General features: G+C 37.3%; 1 protein-coding gene across 2 annotated transcripts in view; it reads left to right on the top strand.

Moving 5' to 3' along the window:
* The window catches only part of LOC124795174 (UDP-glycosyltransferase UGT5-like), a 336,005-nt gene extending 320,586 nt beyond the window's left edge, over positions 1 to 15,419 (top strand). For both annotated transcript variants that reach the window (XM_047259072.1, XM_047259071.1), the window contains 2 exons: positions 3,290 to 3,509; positions 14,830 to 15,419. In XM_047259072.1, the coding sequence (XP_047115028.1) occupies positions 3,290 to 3,509; positions 14,830 to 15,112 (503 nt within the window). In that variant the 3' untranslated portion in view covers positions 15,113 to 15,419. The remainder of the gene's footprint in view (positions 1 to 3,289; positions 3,510 to 14,829) is intronic.
* Positions 15,420 to 20,266: the final 4,847 nt, after the last annotated feature.

Genomic DNA, 20,266 nt, shown 5'->3' with positions numbered 1-20,266 from the left:
TGAATCAAAGCTTGAACGCTTACTTGTTTGACAGTCTGTTTGTTGTGTCTATCTGTGAGTCAGCATGTCCACTATATGTTGAGTAGTAAATTATTACATATGGTTTACTTCATCAGCAAACTAAAAATCTGGAAAACATTTACTTTTTGTGGGGCATCTTTGGGAAACAACTACACCGATATGGTCCTCCAATGTTAGATGTTAGTAGTGAAAGATGAAGATGGAAGAATGAGACACACACACACACACACACACACACACACACACACACACACACACAGTAAAAAATAAAATGCTGAAATAATGGAAACAGCATTTAATAAGCTTCTGAACTATGAAGAATCCAAAAAACGTTTACAAATCAATGTAAATACCCCAATAAAAACCAAACCCAATGAATTAGGCCTAGCAACTTTCCTAGAAGTAGAAAAAGCACTTAAAGATGAAAAAATTGTAAGGCAAACAATGGAAACTACAGGTAGGGATGCCAACAATCTAGGAAAAGACAGATTGCTAATTACAATGAAGAAGACATCTGAAGTTGCAGACAGTCACGATTAGAACACAGAAAACACACACACACACACACACACACACACACACACACACACACACACACAGGCAAGCACACCTCACACACCCATGGCTGCCAGCTCCAGCATCTCAGACCATAATTATAAAGCATGGTTAATGGTCAGCTTTTGTTGAAATGTGGAAATATTCAAGTAACACAGTCAAGACCTTACGCAATGACCTAACAAAAATTTGGATAACTGGATAATACCCCAAGCACTGTGCCAGGGCTCTCATCTGTCCACTTTGCATAGTTAGTTAGTTTCATGTGCCATGGATCACATGAGCAGCTAAATGGCAGTCCATTTCATTCCACACACAAATCAACAGATCCCTGTTTATTGAATTGATAGCTCCAGTCCGATTTCTTAGCTCTTCAAGGGTAGCTGCCATAGATGAGACAAAGACTCTGTCTTTGATGTACCCCTACAGAAAAAAAAAAAATCACAAGGTGTGAGCTCTGGTGGCCTGGGAGGCCAAAAGCAATGAACAAGATCTCATTGTCACCTCTTCCAATCAAACATTGTGGGGTGGTATTGTTAACACAACACTACACCTCAGGGTGAAAGTTAGGTGCGGCACCTTCGTGCATAAAAATGAAATCATTGGAATCTTCATGAAATTGAGGAAACAGCCAGTTGTCAGAAGGTCCACAGTTTCCTCAAAAAAAAAGAAAGGTCAATAAACTTTGTCAACAGAAACAGCACAAAAGTCATTCAGTTTTGGTGAGTCTATTTCATGTACGACAATGATGCCAGGATTTTGTGATCTCCAAATTCTTGTGTTATGGCAGTTTACATTACCTGATAGATGAAATGTTGATTTGTCCAAAAAGATTAGTTTATCGGAAAAAGTGTCCACCGCCATATCCTGGAGAACTGAAATGAAAAATTCTACTCTTATGGTCACTTGCAATGCTTCATATGCAGGCATTGTTCCAGCACATGCCACACCATTGTTTGAGGATCTTGAAGCTCCTGGTTTGTCAATCTTGTAGACATATGAGGGCTCCATCTGAACACATCTCAGATACACTTTCATACATTTTCATCAGATGTGCATCCTTTTATATATCCAACCAACTTCTTAGAATTTTGTACACTTTCTTGCTGAATGATCGACAGAATGCACATTGTACTTCAACAACTGAGTAACTTCATATAAATTCCATCACACAGAATGATTTTTCTTATGGTATAGTTGCCGTGTTGCTAAAAAGAAACAACAGTGCAGTGCAGTTGTGTCAAAACTTTGAACCTTCCTCCATCCAGTGACATGTGCAATGTGTTTCTACCTTTTATAGTTTGTCTGCAATAAACAACTGAAATCTGTTCTTTCTTCATGAATCACACAGTAGATAATCTTACATCTTAGAGACCTCTTCTAATATTTTGAAATTCTTACACTAAGTTGTCAGTACTGTTACTCCTCAGGTATAGTCTGTCATAGTAAAAATCAGTTTTAATGTAAATATGATTCTACCACCAAAATGCTAGATAAAAATAGTTTTTGTGGAGGCTTTTCCTCCTTGTCTAAGATCCAGAGTGGGGTTCTATATTCTGGAGCAAAAGTCATCCACAAAAATCTGTTGAGAAAATTATGGAGACCTGGAGATACAAAAGAAAAATGAAAACTTTTTCATGTTCGCTCATGAGTATTTAAATTTAAGGGCTGAAAATTCTTTTCAGATGTATGTATTAAGCTAGCAGTTGGAGATAAATAGTATCCATTTAAGGATGCTAAGGAAGTAAAGGATGTTACATTTTTTTTTCTTTCCCTTCAAATTAATATTTTCCTGTTAATTGCATTATGCAGGATTAAGCTTGTGTAACCACAAATGGTTTCTATATCTACATCTACATACGTACTCCGCAATCCACCATATGGTGCGTGGTGGAGGGTATCTCGTACCACAACTAGAATCTTCTCTCCCTATTCCACTCCCAAACAGAATGAGGGAAAAATGACTGCCTATATGCCTCTGTATGAGCCCTAATCTCTCTTATCTTATATTTGTGGTCTTTCCGTGAAATATAAGTTGGCGGCAGTAAAATTTTACTGCAGTCAGCCTCAAATGCAGGTTCTCTACATTTTCTCAGTAGCGATTCACGAAAAGAATGCCTCCTTTCCTCCAGAGTCTCCCACCCAGGTTCCTGAAGCATTTCCATAACACTCACGTGATGATCAAACCTACCAGTAACAAATCTAGCAGCCCGCCTCTGAATTGCTTCTATGTCCTCCCTCAGTCTGACCTGATAGGGATCCCAAATGCTCAAGCAGTACTCAAGAATAGGTCATTTTAGTGTTTTGTAAGTGGTCTCCTTTACAGATGAACCACATCTTCCCAAAATTCTACCAATGAACCGAAGACGACTATCCGCCTTTGTAATAGTTCTGTGATATTTTGGAACTGCATTTATAATAGTTGCAGTATGTTGTTAATGTATGTCTTAATTTTTTCCATAGAATGTGTTGAATGCATTACAAATTTAAACAGAGATCAAAAATCATACAAATATTGACACAAATCAATCACATAAATGGTAGGCATTTACCGACATATTCGCTAAGAAAATTCTGAAAATATCTCATTGAGTATGTCAATAAAGGAAGTTGTCAACAGATATTTCCTAACTGTCTTGCTATTATTCTTCCTGTAATGATGTGCAGTTCATATTATTATTAAGTGCCTAAAACAAACACACAAATGTTGCAGGTCACCCTTCTGTGAAAGTGTTTATTGGCCATGGAGGTCTTCTGGGAACTATAGAGGCAGTTTATTTTGGTGTTCCCATATTAGGTACTCCAATCTATGGTGATCAGAAAGTTAACATGCATAGTTTGACTGATGCTGGTATGGCCATAAAACTCAACTATGCTGACATCACAAAAGAGTCTTTACTGCACTCTCTCAGAGAGCTGATTTATAATTCAAGGTAAGATGTGATACATTGTAGTCTATATTTTTAGGAATTTAGAAGTGAAGTAAAAGTACAAGCAATCTGTAAAAATAAGTGAGAGGTACTAAAGGCATAAGGTGCAGTAAGTTGGTAAACACTGAGAACAAATACAGTAAACCAAAAAATCCCCCAGGGGATTCCAGTCTTTGGAGTACGTGGACAGCAATTGTGGGGCCCAGAGCTGAGTCTGGCATTGCTTCCACTTAGTTGTGCCAGACTCCTTCTATCTTCAGTCATAGCGGCTCCCTTGGTAAACTCATTTTCTTCAACCCCAGTGATATTAAGTTTTGAGGCCAAAGTGTGCCTTTGTTTCTAGCCCCATTCACAGTTTCATAGCATCATTTTTCATCTCTCATCCCCACCTTTTTGCACAACACTCAGAGCTGTAATTCAAGGTTGCAGCCTCATCTCAAGGACATCCCTTAGAGAGTTGACCATGGAAAATATTTTAGAAGATTATGACTGATCAGTGTGTTTAAAAATCCAGCAGTGCCCCCCCCCCCCCCCCCAGCAGAACCCCCCTGCCCCATCAGAAACCCTTCCCCCCCCCCCCCCCCCCTGCTTCCCAACCCCCAACCACACACACACAGGGGAATGCCAGGAAAATGAGACAATACAATTTGGAAACTGATTCCTAATAAATCACAAAATCATTGTCTCTATTATAGAATTTAAATCTCAACTGCCCAGGCTTGCAACATTAACTCTGGAATCTTGAAATTAGACACACAAAATTATCACTGTACATGCTCTCATCAGTAAGAAAAATAACACTCTAAAGGATAGAGGAGAAACACTCAAATTCTGGGATCTACAGGGTCAAACCTTAATCAACATTTCTCCATCAAACATTAAAATTCTCCCTGGTGACTTCAACGTGCAAGTAGGACAAGAAAGAACAGACCAAAATGTCATTGGAAAATGGCTAGTTCATAAGCAAACTGACAAAAATGGTCAAAGATTGATTGAAATCCACAGGGACCTCTAAATTTATCTAAAAATCAATAAGCTTTAAAAGGAAACCTCGTAAATTAAAAACCTGGAAACATGCTAAATTCAGAAAGGGTGAATGACAGCTCAACCAGTTTTACCTGGATAAATTTCACTGTTGTGAAATTCACAATATTAAAGCCCTAAGGGCAATAGACAGAGGACCTGATCACTACCTCATAAAGATCAATACAAAATTAACACCTGTAGTGGAAAAAGCTCAAAATAACAATATGTGGAAATCTGATCAAACCAAATGAATAAAGATATGGAGTACAACAGGAAACCTGGGGAGTGTCTACAAATACCAAATCACTGATGGTAGAAGAATCAGCTCCAATAAATCCTAGGAAGAAATATGATTGTTGGAATGAAGAATGTGATCAGGTGGTACAAAAATGACACCAAGCTTGAATAGGCCATAGAGCACAAAAGTTAGAAGAATCAGATTTAGATCTGATATAACAAAGGAATTCTCACATAAAATCATCAGACAAACAAACACCCTACAAATTATGGACAAAAATTTCAAGAAAAAGCAGTTGTGAGATTATTACAAAGCTTTTGGCAAATATCTTAAAAAATGTGAACCCCCAACACTAATGATGAGAAATAAATCAGGACAGTTAGTGCACAGAACCAAGAAGATGCAGAGATCCTTAAAGAGATGTACAACAAACTTTTAAATTTTGATGTTTCACTGGAAACTTCTAAAGTAAATATGGACACACAAATTTAACCACTCCATATCTAATAGATCCTACAACCATTGATGAGGCAGAACTCACAGAGAACTAAAAAATTATAATGCAGGACTAATCGGTGCATAAAACTGGAAAAGCACAGAAAAATCTGCAATCATAAACGTCCACCCACATCTAGTCCAAATGTGGATAATTTAGTCAAAATGTGGATCAGAAAGAAAGTTCCAGAACACTGGATCACAAAAATAATTCATCCATAATTTTAAAAGAGGAGATAAAGCCCAACCACATAATTAAAGGGAAGTAATCCTTCTGGACTGCACATACAAAATGTTTCCCATATAATTTACAAGAAAATAAAAAATGCTCTGAAATCAGATCTTGGAGAATGCCAGGAGGATTTTGCCCATATGAAAGCTGCCCAGACCATATTCTCAGTCTGAAACCAATAACTGAAAATTACAAGTACCGGAATAAACTTCTTAATTTTGTTCATAGATTTAAGAAAGTATATGATATTATCCATATATCCACACTTCTAAAAATTCTCAGATCATATGATCTTCATCCCAGATTAATAGAAATCAACGAACTATGTTAAATGAAAACAAACTCTAAGGTAAAGCATAGGAAAATTTTTTTGGAAGCTTTCACTATAAAAACCGGACTATGACAAGGTAATGGATTATCCCAAGTGCTTTCCAGTATAGCCCTCGATTAAATCATCAAGATTTGACAAAAAGTAAACCTGTCCAAAATCAAAACTAGCAAATTCCTCAATAAGAATAAACTGCCTGGAGTTTGTGGATGATGTACCTCTCTTAGCTCTTGACATGGAGGAAGTTTGTGCTCAGGTCACCAGTCTCCAAAAAATTGCCTTAAAAATAGGGTTACAAATAGTCTTGGAGAAAAAATAAATTGCCCATGGGTCCACTGTTTATAAGGAAAGTTTTCACAATCAGTCAAAAAATTACCGTAGTTCTGTAGTTTAAATATCTTGGAGATAACATCACACACACTTAAGTGAGAAAGGAACATGAATAAATAGAACTAACAAAATAAACAAAGTTTAATTTATAATCTGGTCAACATATAATAAGAAAAGCCTATCAATATACACTAAGTTCTAAGACTATAAAACGATAACTCTCCTAGAAGCCACTTGTGCTTGTGAAATGCTGTTCCAGGTAAAATTTGAAAGGAGAACTGATCAGCTCCTAAAATGTGAAAGAAGACTCACCAGAACTTGGATAAATAAAAAGAAATAAAGTTGAATGTTTCTGGAGAATTCTCTCCAATGAAAATGTCTGTCAAGAGATTGACCTCATCGTCAGGATAATGGAGGAGGAAAATCCCATATTTCTGTCACATCTTGCAAATACAAGGAAACAGGATTTCACAACAACTTGTGATGGGAACTCTTAGAAAGAAGACAGTTATAAGAAACCTTAGATAGAAGGCATTGGTGAGAAATCTTACAAAGAAGACAGGAGGACAATGGATCTGAAAAATTCAGGAAGATTTTGGAGCAGTTGGACTCCAAGTAACACACTCAAAACAAACATAAAATTAATACTCTTATTAGAAACCACAAATTTTAGTGTAAATGACACACAGAAGAGCTGTAGATATTGTGGTGTCACCGCCAGACACCACACTTGCTAGGTGGTAGCCTTTAAATTGGCCGCGGTCCATTAGTATATGTCGGACCCGCGTGTCACCACTGTCAGTGATTGCAGACCGAGTGCCACCACACGGCAGGTCTAGAGAGACTTCCTAGTACTCGCCCCAGTTGTACAGCCGACTTTGCTAGTGATGCTACACTGACAAATACGCTCTCATTTGCCGAGACAATAGTTAGCATAGCCTTCAGCTACGTCATTTGCTACGACCTAGCAAGGTGCCGTATTCAATTGATATTTATCTGGTGAAGCATGTACAGTCAAGAGAGATGTTCTACAATTATGGATTAAAGTTAAGTATTACAGCAACTGCTAACTGGAATCATTGTTTCCAGAACATGCAGTTAATGCGTTATATTTTAACACTGCCTCTGACACCCTGTGGCATTTAGCTGTTACACATAGCACCAGCTTTTCTGGTCATAACTGTCCCACCAATACATTCTGTGTGACCATAAGCCTTCTAGTCTTTGCATCACATCTTATAGTATTGCTCAAATGTAAGGGATCTATATGAAATAGAGAATATTGGAAGTATTCAAAGGAGGGCAACACATGTGATTACAGGTTTGTTTGACTCATGAAATAGCAGCACAGAAAAGTTAAAAAACCTGAGTTAACAGAGACTTGATGACAGACAATAACTATGTGTCTAAAGACTGGTTTCAAAAAGAAATCTTTATAGAAGATCCTAGAAATATTTACTACATCTACATCTGTACTCCACAACTCATGGTGAAGTGCCTGGCGAGGGATATGTCCCATTGTGCAAGTTTTTAGGGTTTTTCTGCCATTCCATTCACATATGGGATAAATGAGTGTTTAATTTCCTTCAAGTGTGTGTAAAGTAATCCAGTCTTGTCCTCACGGTCCTTATGAGGAGCAACACATAGGGAGCAGCAGTATACTTCTAGAGCCATCATTTGAAGTCAGTTGTTGAAATTTCATAAGTAAACTTTCTAGTGAGAGCTGATGTCTGTCTCAAAGAGTCTGCCAATTTGGTTTCTTGAGCATCTTTGTGACTCTCCCATGGGTCAGACAAACTTGTGACTGATATGTGATATGAGGCTTTCCCGGTGAATGTGCTGTATCCAAGGTTCTCGGGTGTCCAGCCGGATCCTATCGTCGAAGTTCCATGATATTTCAGTGAATAACCATTCTGCCATCATCAGGTGGTGCTGATGACGGCAGAACAGTTATTTGCCGAAATATGGTGGAACTTCGATGATTGGATCCGGCTGGACACCCGAGAACCTTGGATACAAACTTGTGACTATTTATGCTGCCTGTCTCTGTATATGTGCAATATACCCTGTTAGTTTTATTCAGTATGGGACTTGCACACTTGAGCAATGATCTAGCATGAGTAGCACAAGTGATTTGTAAGCAATTCTATTCCTAGAATGATTGCATTTCCTTAATATTCCACCAACAAACGAAAGTCTACCAGCTGCTTTACCTACAATGGAGCATATGTGATCATTCCATTTTATATTGCTAGAAATTGTTACATCCTGTTATTTGTATGAGTTGGCTCATCCTATGGAAATGCAGTAATAGGATACTACATTTTTACATTTTGTGGAGTGCATAGTTTTGCATTCATATCATGTTAATGACTCAGCATGTAGGAAAGTCAGACAAATCTTTGGTGAAATTAAAAGCAAAAGTGATAACATTAAGAGGGTGATCAGGATTACTCTGTTAATTGCAGAGAGAGCAAATAGGTGGAAAGAATACATTGAAGGCCTCTATGAAGGGAAGACTTGTCTGATGACCTGATAGAAGAAGAAACAGGAATTGATGTAGAAGAGACAGGGGATCAAGTATTAGAAACAGACTTTAAAACAGATTTGGAAGATTAATTATCAAAAAAGGCTGAAAGGATAGATAACATTACATCCAAATTTCTAAAATCATTTGGGGAAGTGGCAACAAAATGGCTATGAATGTTGGTGTATAGAGTCTATGAGGCTGGTGATATACCATCTGGCTTTTGGAAAAAGTCATCCACATGATTCGGAAGATTGCAAGAGCCGATAAGTGTGAGAATTATTGCACAATCAGCTTAACAGCTCATGAATCCAAATGCTGACAAGATTGGTATAGAGAAGAATAGAAAAGAAAATTGAGAATCTGTTAAATGATGATCAGTTTGACTTTAGGAAAGGTAAAGGCTCCAAAGAGGCAGTTCTGACATTGTGGCTGGTAATGGACTAAAGAAAAATCAAGAAATATTCATAGGATTTGTGATCTTTGAAAAAGTATTCAACCATGTCAAATGGTGCAAGATGTTCAAAATCCATAGAAAAATAGGGTAAACTATAGGGAAAGATGTGCAATATACAATATGTACAAGAACCAAGGAGGAACAATAAGAGCACAAGACCAAAAAGAAGTGCACAGATTCAAAAGGATACAAGGCATGGATGTAGTTTTTCTCCCCTACTGTTCAAGCTCTACATTGTAGAGCAATGACAGAAATAAAAGTTCAAGAGTGAAATTAAAATTCAAGGTGAAAGGATATCAAAAGGATATCAATGATAAGATTCACTGGTGACACTGCTATTCAAGGATATGAATGATAAGATTCACTGGTGACGCTGCTATTCTCAGTGAAAGTGAAGAAGAATTAAGGAACTATTGAATGTAAAGAACAGTCTTATGAGTACAGATTAAGGACTCAGAGCAAATTGAAGAAAGACAAAGGTCATGAGAAGTAGCAAAAATGAAAACAGTGAGAAACTTAACATCATAATTGGTGATCATGGAATAGATGAAGTTAAGGAATTCTTCTGCCTAGGCAGCAAAATATCCCATGACAGACAGAGCAAGAGGACATAAGATGGAGACTAGCACTGGCAAAAGGGGCATTTCTGGTCAAGAGAAATCTACTAGGATCAAATATAGACCTTAATTTGAGGAAGAAATTTCTGATTATATACTTTTGGAGCACAACATTGTATGATAGTGAGATATGGGCTGTGGGGAAACTGCAACAGGAGAGAATAAAAGCATTTGAGATGTGGTGCTACAGACAGATGTTGAAAATTAGGTAGATTGATAAGGTAAGAAATGAGGAGGTATTCTGTAGAATCAACAAGGAAGGAATATGTGGAAAACACTAACAAGAAGAAGGGACAGGATGATAGGACATCTGTTAAGACATCAAGGATTAACTTCCATGATGCCAGAGGTAGCTGTACAGAGTAAAAACTGTAGAGGAAGACAGAGACTGGAATACATCCAGCAAATAATTGATGACATAGGTTGCAAGTGCTGCTATGAGATAAAAAGATTAGCACTGGAGAGGAGTCCATGGCAGGCTGCATCAAACCAGTCAGAAGACAGATCACTTTTTTTTTTTAAGTGAACTTTGAAATCTTATCAAGATCTGACTGAATATTTCTGCAACTTCTTGCAGAAAGTGTATATTAGGTAACTGCACCATCTTTGAAAAGTCTGAAATATTTATTAATGTTATCTGCAAGATCATTAACATATAATGTGAACAACAGATGTACCAACATGCTTCCCTGGGGCACACCTGAAGTCATTTTTACATCTGTTGATGACTGCCCACTAAGGTAACCTGCTACATCCTATGTATTAAAAAAAAAAATCTTCAGTCCTGTCACAAATTTTGCTTGACACCCCATATGATCATAATTTTGATAATAAGCATAGACAAGGTTCTGAGTCAAATTCTTTTCAGAAATTCAGAAATACTGCACCTACATGACTTCCTTCATCCAAGGCTTTCAGTATGACCTTTGAGAAAAATGAGAGCTGAGTTTCACATGAGTGGCATTTTCAGGATCCATGTTGGTTGGCATGCAGGATGTCATTGTGTTAAAGATGCCTAATTATATTTAAATTCTGAGTTTGTACTAATATTTTATAGCAACAAGATGTTCATGATACTGGATGACAGTTTTGTGGATTATTTTGATTATAATTCTTGTAGACATGTGTGACATGTGCTTTCATTCAGTTTCTGGCCAGTTTTTTTAACTCATAATAGAGTACAGTTAAATGAAGATCTAACTCTACTGCATATTCAGTATAAAATGTGATAGGTATTTCATCAGGTCCTGGGGCTTAGTTTGGTTTTAATTATTTCAGCTGTTCATTGAGGTCACTAATTAAAACTTATTTCACTCATCTTTCCATTGGTAAAAAGATTAAATTGGGGCAATCCTCATGAGTTTTTCTTTGTAAAGGAACGTCTGAAAATGGTGTTAAGCATTTCTGCATTTTCTCTGCTGTCACCAGTTTCAGTATCTGTTACACATATGAATGATTTGGTCACTGACTTCGGAGCCACTAACAGCCTTCATGTGTGACCAGACTTTTTTTGGGTTTTGTGAAAGATCATTAAACAGTATTCTGCTATAGCAGTCATTTATGGCTTATTATACTGCTCTCTTGACATCTAAACACATTTCATTCAGCATATCTCTGTCTATAGCCCCTTGTTTTGTTTTACATTTATTATGCGGTACTCTCTGTTTCTTTATAAGTTTCTTTACACTGACTTTATACCATGGGGGGTGGGGGGTAACCTCCCATCATGAACTGTTCTACTGGATAAGTATATATACAGTGAATGGTCAATTATATTTTTAAACTTGAGCCATTGTTTCTCTATATGCTCCTGTCCTGAGCTAGAAATATCTCATTGAGATGTGACACTACTACTTCTTTCTCTAGTTTACTAAACATGTAACTCTTTCTACAGGTTTTAGTTGTCCTTTGTACTTCAGTAATCATTTCTTTCTGCAACTGCCTCATGTTCACTGATATCACTTTTGCTGTGAGCATCCTCAGAGAGGTCAGGTCTATTTGTTGCCATTAGACCTAATACATTTTCATCATGAGAGGAGTTCCATACTCTCTGTCCACTTAGTTTTCAGAGAGGGCATTTAGTAATGTTTCAGAGGATGTCTTGTCATGTCCACCACTAACAAAATTATAACTAACCCAATTAATTGTTTGATGTTTCAAGTCTCCTCTGATTATTCCAGTATGATTGGAGAACTTATGTACAAGTGACCTGAGATTTCCTCTAAAGTTGTCAGTTACACCAGGATGTGAGTCTGGTGGTTGTTAGAGGGATTCAACTACAATTTTATGCTGACACTTGATATGAGTCTTGCCCAATCAATCCCACATGCAGCTTCAATTTTTATCTCTGTGGATTTGAGCTTGTTATGTAGAGTGACAAATAAACCACATCATTTCCCATTAGATTACCCTTTCACCATACACTTAAGTCTTTCACAAAAACTCACTGCTTTCAACTTCAGGCTTTAATCAGTTTTCTGTACCTTATATTGTTTGTGATTCACTGATTTTCAGGAATGCTTCAAACTCTGGCTCTTTGTTGCAGATGCTTGGGCTGTTGACCGTTAAGATTTTAGTACTCTCGCCTGTGGGATGGCATGTTTTTGGATCTTACACTTATACTTCCAGGCCTACTACAGCTATTGTTGTCTGTACTGGATGGAGAGTTACCTAATCAAGGGGGAAAAAACCTTGTACACTCCCCACACACACAGTCAGCTACCGGCGTAGCAGTTATGCAGTGTAGTGCACACTTGACAATTTAACAGAATCCTACAATTCTCAGCCCTATGACATAAGTGTAGGAAGTCACAACCTAGCTTGTCACAGAATCTTTGCAGTCTCTCAATGCAGATCAAGAATGCCACAATCTGTTCTAGGTACAGTGATGCAGATTTTTAGCTTTGTTCAGACTTCATGAGTAAGGCTAGTATTCAAACCTTCTCTGCCAGTCACTGGAATGATCAAAGTATGACCTCATGTTCCAGATGACAGGCATCATTTTTTTCCAATATGTGCCACAATTTGCAGTTAGTTACACCCTGTTCCCTCAATGGCAGCTGGAATAGCCTCTTCAACATATTGAATAATGCCGAGAGGCACAAACACTGGGGGCACATAGTGCTCCTTCCCATACTCTGCTACCATTTCCTTAAGGGCTACCATTATTCACCATATGTTTGAACTGCAATGATTAATAGACTCTTGTCCTTTGTGTTCACCTCACCTTGACACATGACACAGCACATTCCGAAAGGGGTGAAATAAGTCTCACTTGTTCAGTTTTGGTTTCAGTGCAAAACAGCACCTTAAACTTGTTGGTTGGGGGATGGGTGTAAAAACCTGAGTTCTCCATAATCCTTATCTCCCCTGTACAGGATACCCAGACCTAACACTGCAGCAGCACTGCCAGTCAAGTCTATGGGTAGTGACAGAGCCTGTATTTCCTGTAGAAAAGACAGTACCCACAGGACAGCACAGAACTTGAGATACCCTGGTATCTCTGGTACATGACTCATGGTAACCCTCCCAACACACCCATTCCCAGCCACTTCCGATCCCTTGAGTGCAATATTTTACAGAACAGAAAATGGATAACTTTAAACTAAGCTTGTCAATTCTCTTTTAATTTGAGCTTGATATGCTACAAGTGTTAACAGTATCTATATAGGACTGAAACAATTTACAGACAAACCTAGAATTTCATTTCTTTGAAATGTCTTTCAGGTTATGTTTGGATTCGACAGTAGCATTAATTTGTGATGAATACAGACAATATACAATCATGTTAGTTGTTTGTAGTAACTGCAAATCACAAATGCTAATTTACTATGAAATAGGTGTGCACAATACTAATCACTTAGACAAAGATTCTCAAAAACATACATTTGCAAGCATCTGAAAACAACACTCCTAACTCTTGAAAATTCTCAAAATGTACATTTACTCATGTTGATGTACTCTGAAATTTGGGGTGAACCACTCTTTCAACAAGTATGCTACTGCTAAAACTGTATAAAGCACACATGTTAATTACAGCTGATGCTGTAGCACAGAATATGTTTTTCACAGCACACACTGTAAGAAAACTATATATATGAAGTTTTTGAGGCAATTTTACCTCCTACATTTGGTGTTACTCAGACCAAAGAATATATCAGAAGTCGGCTTATATATGTAAATATATGTAACTAAACATGAAAATTACTTGTATTTTGGACTTAGGTGATTTCATGTTGCATTAAACACTTGCATCCCAAAGATGAGCACTGCAGCATCAGTGTATCTCACAGAAATGATATGGAATGTGGAGCAAATGCATGTCATCTGCTTGGGGCAGGTAACAATGCAATATCCTTCTGTCTCCTACGTATCTTTCCATAGGAACTGAGAAGTCAAGAATACACTAATTACAGTACACACAGGAGCATCCAAGCATATTTTCTTCCTGCACTCCATACACAATTCGAATGGGAAAATCTAACATGTAATACAAGACAGGTATCCTCTGTCATCAACTTCATTGAAACTTACAGAGTATGTACGTAGATATAAATGTAGAAATTGATGATGATGAAATGTAGATTTCTATTCTTCCTCTCTTTCTCTCAATCTTTAGCCTCTAACTTTCCTCTGTATTATTTTCTCAGAGTCTTAGCAACAACTGCCATAGCCTCTACTTATCAAAACTGAGAATTATTGACTGAAACTGTGGCCAAGGAACAATTCTGATCATCTTATAGTGATTAATGCTGATAAAGATTTTACTATGGATAAAATATAAGTTGATTAAAATTTGTGACTTGTTTGGTAAAGCCTTATTTGTACCAAAACATAATGACATCAAATTACAACCATTCATTAGACTTTTTTGCCTCAATGTGAGTTTAAGGAATGTGATGGTTCTTTCAAAGCTAAATATTAAAGTATTGATTAAACATATTGAAATTTTACACACAATATACCACTCTGAACACTTGTTGGCATTCATCTTAATCTGTTTGGAACTATGTACTCTTTTTCCTTCGGAGTATGAATTGAAAATAGTGATACTGATTTTCATTTTTTAAACAGTTACAGAGAAAACGCAAAGCTCAGATCTGAGTTATTCAGAGATCGCCCACAATCACCATTAGAGACTGCTGTACACTGGACTGAGTACATTATTAGGCACAAAGGAGCATCTCACATGCGATCAGCAGCTGCTGACTTGAACTTCATTCAGTACCTATTGCTGGATGTGATTTTTGTTGTTGCTATGGGCTTGTTGACTATTGCAGTTGTGGTAGGCTTCATTTTGAAGAAAATAATAAAGAAAGTACAAATTTTTTTGATTCTGAGAAAGAAACTTCAGTGACAATAGTGACTTTTTGTTGCACAAACAGACCACTCTCTCCATGACAGGTAATGCAAAATATGCTGTTTACCAAATAGCATTGTTCCTATATTTGTAACCTATTCAGTATTATAAGGGTTTTATAATATATTTTAGTTTGTGTGTGAATGAAGATTATGTGACTGGAATTTTTTGTCTCATAACTCTTTTTGTAACTGTTTTGTGTTTTTCTGTTCATTTCTTCTTATGTAATATATTTATTGAAATCTTGTTCTGTGTCATATTTTATGATCATGTACATAAATGAGAAATTTTAATAACTGTGAAATATATGTACAATTTGATGTGGAAAGATAATTTTTTGTAATTACTAATTTCACTAATGTATTTTTATATTAATATTTTTGATTTCTATAAGTCATCTCTGTAGTCAGTTACCCACAAATAAAAAGCTTTACAAGTTCCCAACTTATTTTGTTGCCCTCCTCCCCAACCACAAAATCTATCCATGCTCTCCAAGAAGACTTTCAGTGTGTGGCTCATGGGAATCTATTACCATCAACATATATTGACCTTTTTCTGGTTGCTACCAACTTACGAAAGCAGGAAAAACCTTCTTTGATGAATCTAATGGTCTTATGTTAATAAACAAGGCTATTTAAAGCTAAGTTGCATGCAGCAACTCTAAAACTGTGGAATAATATTTAAGCTATGTGAAGGTGCCAGTATGATTACTGTACAAAATTTAGCTTTCACATTTGGAGCATAAATCAATTAATGCAACATCGCACTTTGTTAATGCAGGAAAAGATCTACAATAACCCTGAGACCATCTGGTTGGGAGTGTTTTGTCAGTCGAAATTTTTAAGTTAGCACTGACAGGCTAATGCAACATTTAGATACTGAGGCCAACTTGTTTCAAAATGCATCCTTTATCATAAGTATGAATGAACAGAAGGGTACTTTTATAAATGTGGCCCAAAAATTCACATTATTTTCTTAGTTAATATGACTGTACAGGATGGAGAGGATGACTTGACGTGAATGATAAGCTTCAGAATTGGCAATGTTAAGATGCCTTAAGGTGACAGACTTTCCTAAGTGGAAAGGGGAATGGGATGAAGATTAAGCTAAAATCAAGGAAGACATAAAAAATTAAAAAAAAGCTTGTATCACATCACACAGAGCAATAGTTTTGATCTCACTTGGGTGGCTTCTCAGTAAATGTCATTTGTTTTTTGAAACAACTGCCAGTACTCATTTGTTCTCATGACTCTGAGAACACCACATTGCACACATTGCCAGCCCTGTGAAAGCTAAGATGGTCACCAAGAATAACACTAAATTACTCAACATAAGCATCCAGCTGAACCTGCCACAAGACCATAAAGATGATACATAGTTAAAAAAAGTAAAGCAAAGTAACTAAGAATTAAGTACATGATGAAAAGAACAGTTAATACATAATTGTGATGAACTGTTTTTTCAGTGCACATATAGCAAGTTGGTGGGTTAGTCAATGATAAGTAAACTATGGTACATTTTCCAATGAACTACAGAAATGTGCAAACAATACCAGAAGCAGAGTCAAGAAATGCTAATGATGTAATAACAATGGAGGTTATTATGGAACTGGTTAGTGGTGCACTTTTACTATTTAATAAACAACACATTATGTGCCATAAGTTCATGATATGATCCAATAAAGCTAAATTTGCAATTCCACATTTCTTGTTGTTTAAATAACATAACTAAAGTTGTTACATATACTTGCATATGGGACATATGCTGATCAGACAGAACATTATGACCACCAACTTACTATAAATGTAAACACATCCAGTTGATAGCAGTGTCATGCGGTGAGGAATGACTGCTAGCCAGACACAAACATGGTGCATGCAGTATCAATGAATGTGCTGTCTGTGTGTAGCATGGGGAAGGTGTGCAATCTATCTGAGTTTCACTGAGGGCAAATTTTGGTGGCTCAGAAGCTCGGCATGAGCATTTCAGAAACTGCATGACTTGTCAGGTGTTCAAGGAGTGTTTGATGAGTGTCTTCAACAGGTGGTGAAACCAAGGTGAAACCACATCCACATGTCATGGGATTGGGTGGCCACTCCTCATTATAGATGTCAGACATCATAGGCTGGACAGACTGGTAAAACAGGATACGAAGCAAACTGTGGTGGAACTAACAACAGACTTTACTGATGGGCAGAGTACAAGTGTGTCTGAACACATGGTCTAATGAACACTCCAAACGTTGGTCCTCCGCAGCTGGTAACCCATGCAAGTGCCAATGTTAACACCACAACATCGCCAACTACAACTGAAATGTACATGTGACCATTGGCACTGGATGTTGGCACAATGGCAGAACATGGCATAGTCTGATGAATTTGGAAACCTCTTCATTATGCCGATGGGAGTACACGAATCTGTTGTCTTCCAGAGGATATACATTGCTCAGATATAACGTTGTGACCAGCGATCTACTGCAGGTATAAACACATCCAGGTGATAGCAGCGTCATGTGGAACATTCATGTGGGCATCCATTCATCCAGTGGAGTTTTTGCAAGGCACCATGATGGCCAAGGAATTTTGTACACTGGTTGCTGACCACTTCCACCCCAGCAGGACTGTCATGTTTCCTGACAGCAGTGCCATTTTTCAACAAAATATTGCACCATGTCACAAGGCCAGGAGCGTAATGGAGTGGTTCAAGGAATGCCGTGGCACGTCCCAATTGACGTGCTGCCCCCCCCCCCCCCCCCCCAAACCCAACTTGCCAGATATGAACCTTCATCAAACACATCTGGGATGTGATTGAGCATGGGGTCAGAGTGAGCTCATTGACCCCCTCCCTGGAATTTACCGGAATTAGGAATGCAGATGTTGCTGCCAACTCCCTCCAGCAACATACCAGTGCCTCATTGCTTCCATGCCATGAAATGTCACGACACTGGTATCCATGTCAAAGGTGGACATACTGGCTATTAGGTACAGGTAGGTGGTCATGATATTCTGGCTAATCAGTGTACATTTAAACAGGAATATAATATGTATACTATTAATTTTATTTATTTTTTGGAAACTTGCATTATTTTTCATACATTGGATTTAGGCTAATTGACAGAAAGAAGTTTTGCTGCCTGACATAATTAAATTAGAAGTTGTTGACACTGAAATTGTTAACAAAAAGCACATAAATTAATTTTAGAAAAAATTATGAATAATTAATTCATTCATTATGTGAAAGACTTTCTTGGACATCTCCTTAATCTTTGCCCTTGTTGGCTAGTTGGAAGTTGGTGGGAAGTGTATGATGGAAGCCAACTCTTTGGTGGTGTACTGAGAATTACATGTGATTTATTGTTGTTCTGGATATTTTCTTGAACTGTATCATTTGTGAACTGCTGAAGTCAATACTTTATAAACATCTGCTACTTCTCAGTCAAATTAACACATTGGACAGAATGAATCAACATTCTTTTGTGGCACCCAGGAGTAATCTACTTCTAAATATTGTGCTGATACTAAGAAGCTACAATGGTCATCATCAAAATGATAAGTTAATATAATTATTTACAACATTAACACTCAAATTAAAATTCTGGTTCTAACCACCACCTCTTTTCTTCAGCAGAACAACATTGAACCAGATCAATTCATTATTGGGGAAGTGTGGTCTGGAAGAAACATTAGTTTCCGGTGTTAATATTTGAGCATACAGAAGGGGCTTGGAAAATTAGACACTCACATATGAGAAATTAATATAATTTCTTGTATGGCCAATTTGGGTGAGGGCACTGGGCCTGCTGCTAGTTTAACAGCATCATAATTTACAGTTAACAGAAGACTTCCAGTACATACAGTGATGCTATGTATATACTGATATGTAGTGCACTAACTCTCCAATTTCACTTTAAGGGGGAATATGACTGTCTGCATGTTCTTGCTTGCCATGCCAACTCTTCGGGAGTATTCCCAGAGTTCATTAGGGTCCCACAGAGAACCTCGTCTGCTTAGAGATATGTGGACAACTTCTTTAAGTGTAATGTGGAAAATACCATCTGCATAGAGAAAGAGGCCCTTCTGTGCATAGTAAGTTTAATCGGTTATTACTTGAGATCACCATAATGTTCCAAGAATTGTGTGACTAACAAAATTCTTAAGTTTCTGTCCTGCAGGGCACTAATAAAACACTTTGGCAGTTATGCTGCCATCCTCAAAATTAAAAAGCATGAGACTTCTGTTGCTGTTGAGATGGGTAATATGTTTTCTGTAAAAGGTGTAAGTTGCCTTCAGTCATCATCATATCATTAGTTTATCAATGTTGATTTGTTAGTAAAGGAAGTATGTACATTAGATAACCTGTTGTAATGTGGCTTCACAACTGCATCATTATAACAGTACAGATATTATGATGCACCAGCTGTCCAAATGTACAATTTATTTAATTTAAAGCCACAACATGTTTCAGGAGTGTGATACTTTTATTAGGTTCTTCAAAGTATAATGCCATTAAGAGCAGTTACAAACAGTCAAGCAGCAAACATGCATTTTCAAGTGTATAAGATCAGTACATATCATGGTATAACTTTCATAATTACTGGAGGCTCTAAACACACTTGCAGACTTCTCAAGAACCTGAAAATGGGATCATGACTTGCTGAAAAATTTTGTATTTCTTGAATTAAGTAAATCACTTATTTGGACAATAGGTGAGACATAACCTCGATACTGGTATCCATTAGAATTTGTTATTTCTTCATTTTGTGTTCCTATTTACATATATTCCTCTGTTTAAATGTTAAGTGAGAATAAATTAATACCACTAAATAAAGACACACAATTTCTGAGCAGTACTTAACTTGAGGAGGTGAAATGTGTAATACCACAGATAGACAATTAAAAGTAAGCATGCCAGACAAAAAATTAATTACTCCTAGAGAAAGCATTAAAATCATCATTGAATACCATGTAATTCCACCCCTGGACTTGACAGGCATGTAGTTGCAGTTAGAAAGTGAGTCCACAAGGTTGTGCAGGTACATCGCATCCAGGCTACGCCACTTGCTGAGGATTTGTGCATGCAATTCCACCAAATTGCAGTGGTGCTGATGTTGCTGCTTTACCTGCTGTTCCTATGCATCCCACAGATTTTATG

Source organism: Schistocerca piceifrons, chromosome 4 (assembly GCF_021461385.2).
Source record: "Schistocerca piceifrons isolate TAMUIC-IGC-003096 chromosome 4, iqSchPice1.1, whole genome shotgun sequence".
NCBI lineage: Eukaryota > Metazoa > Arthropoda > Insecta > Orthoptera > Acrididae > Schistocerca > Schistocerca piceifrons.
This window is presented reverse-complemented; position numbering and strand designations above follow the sequence as displayed.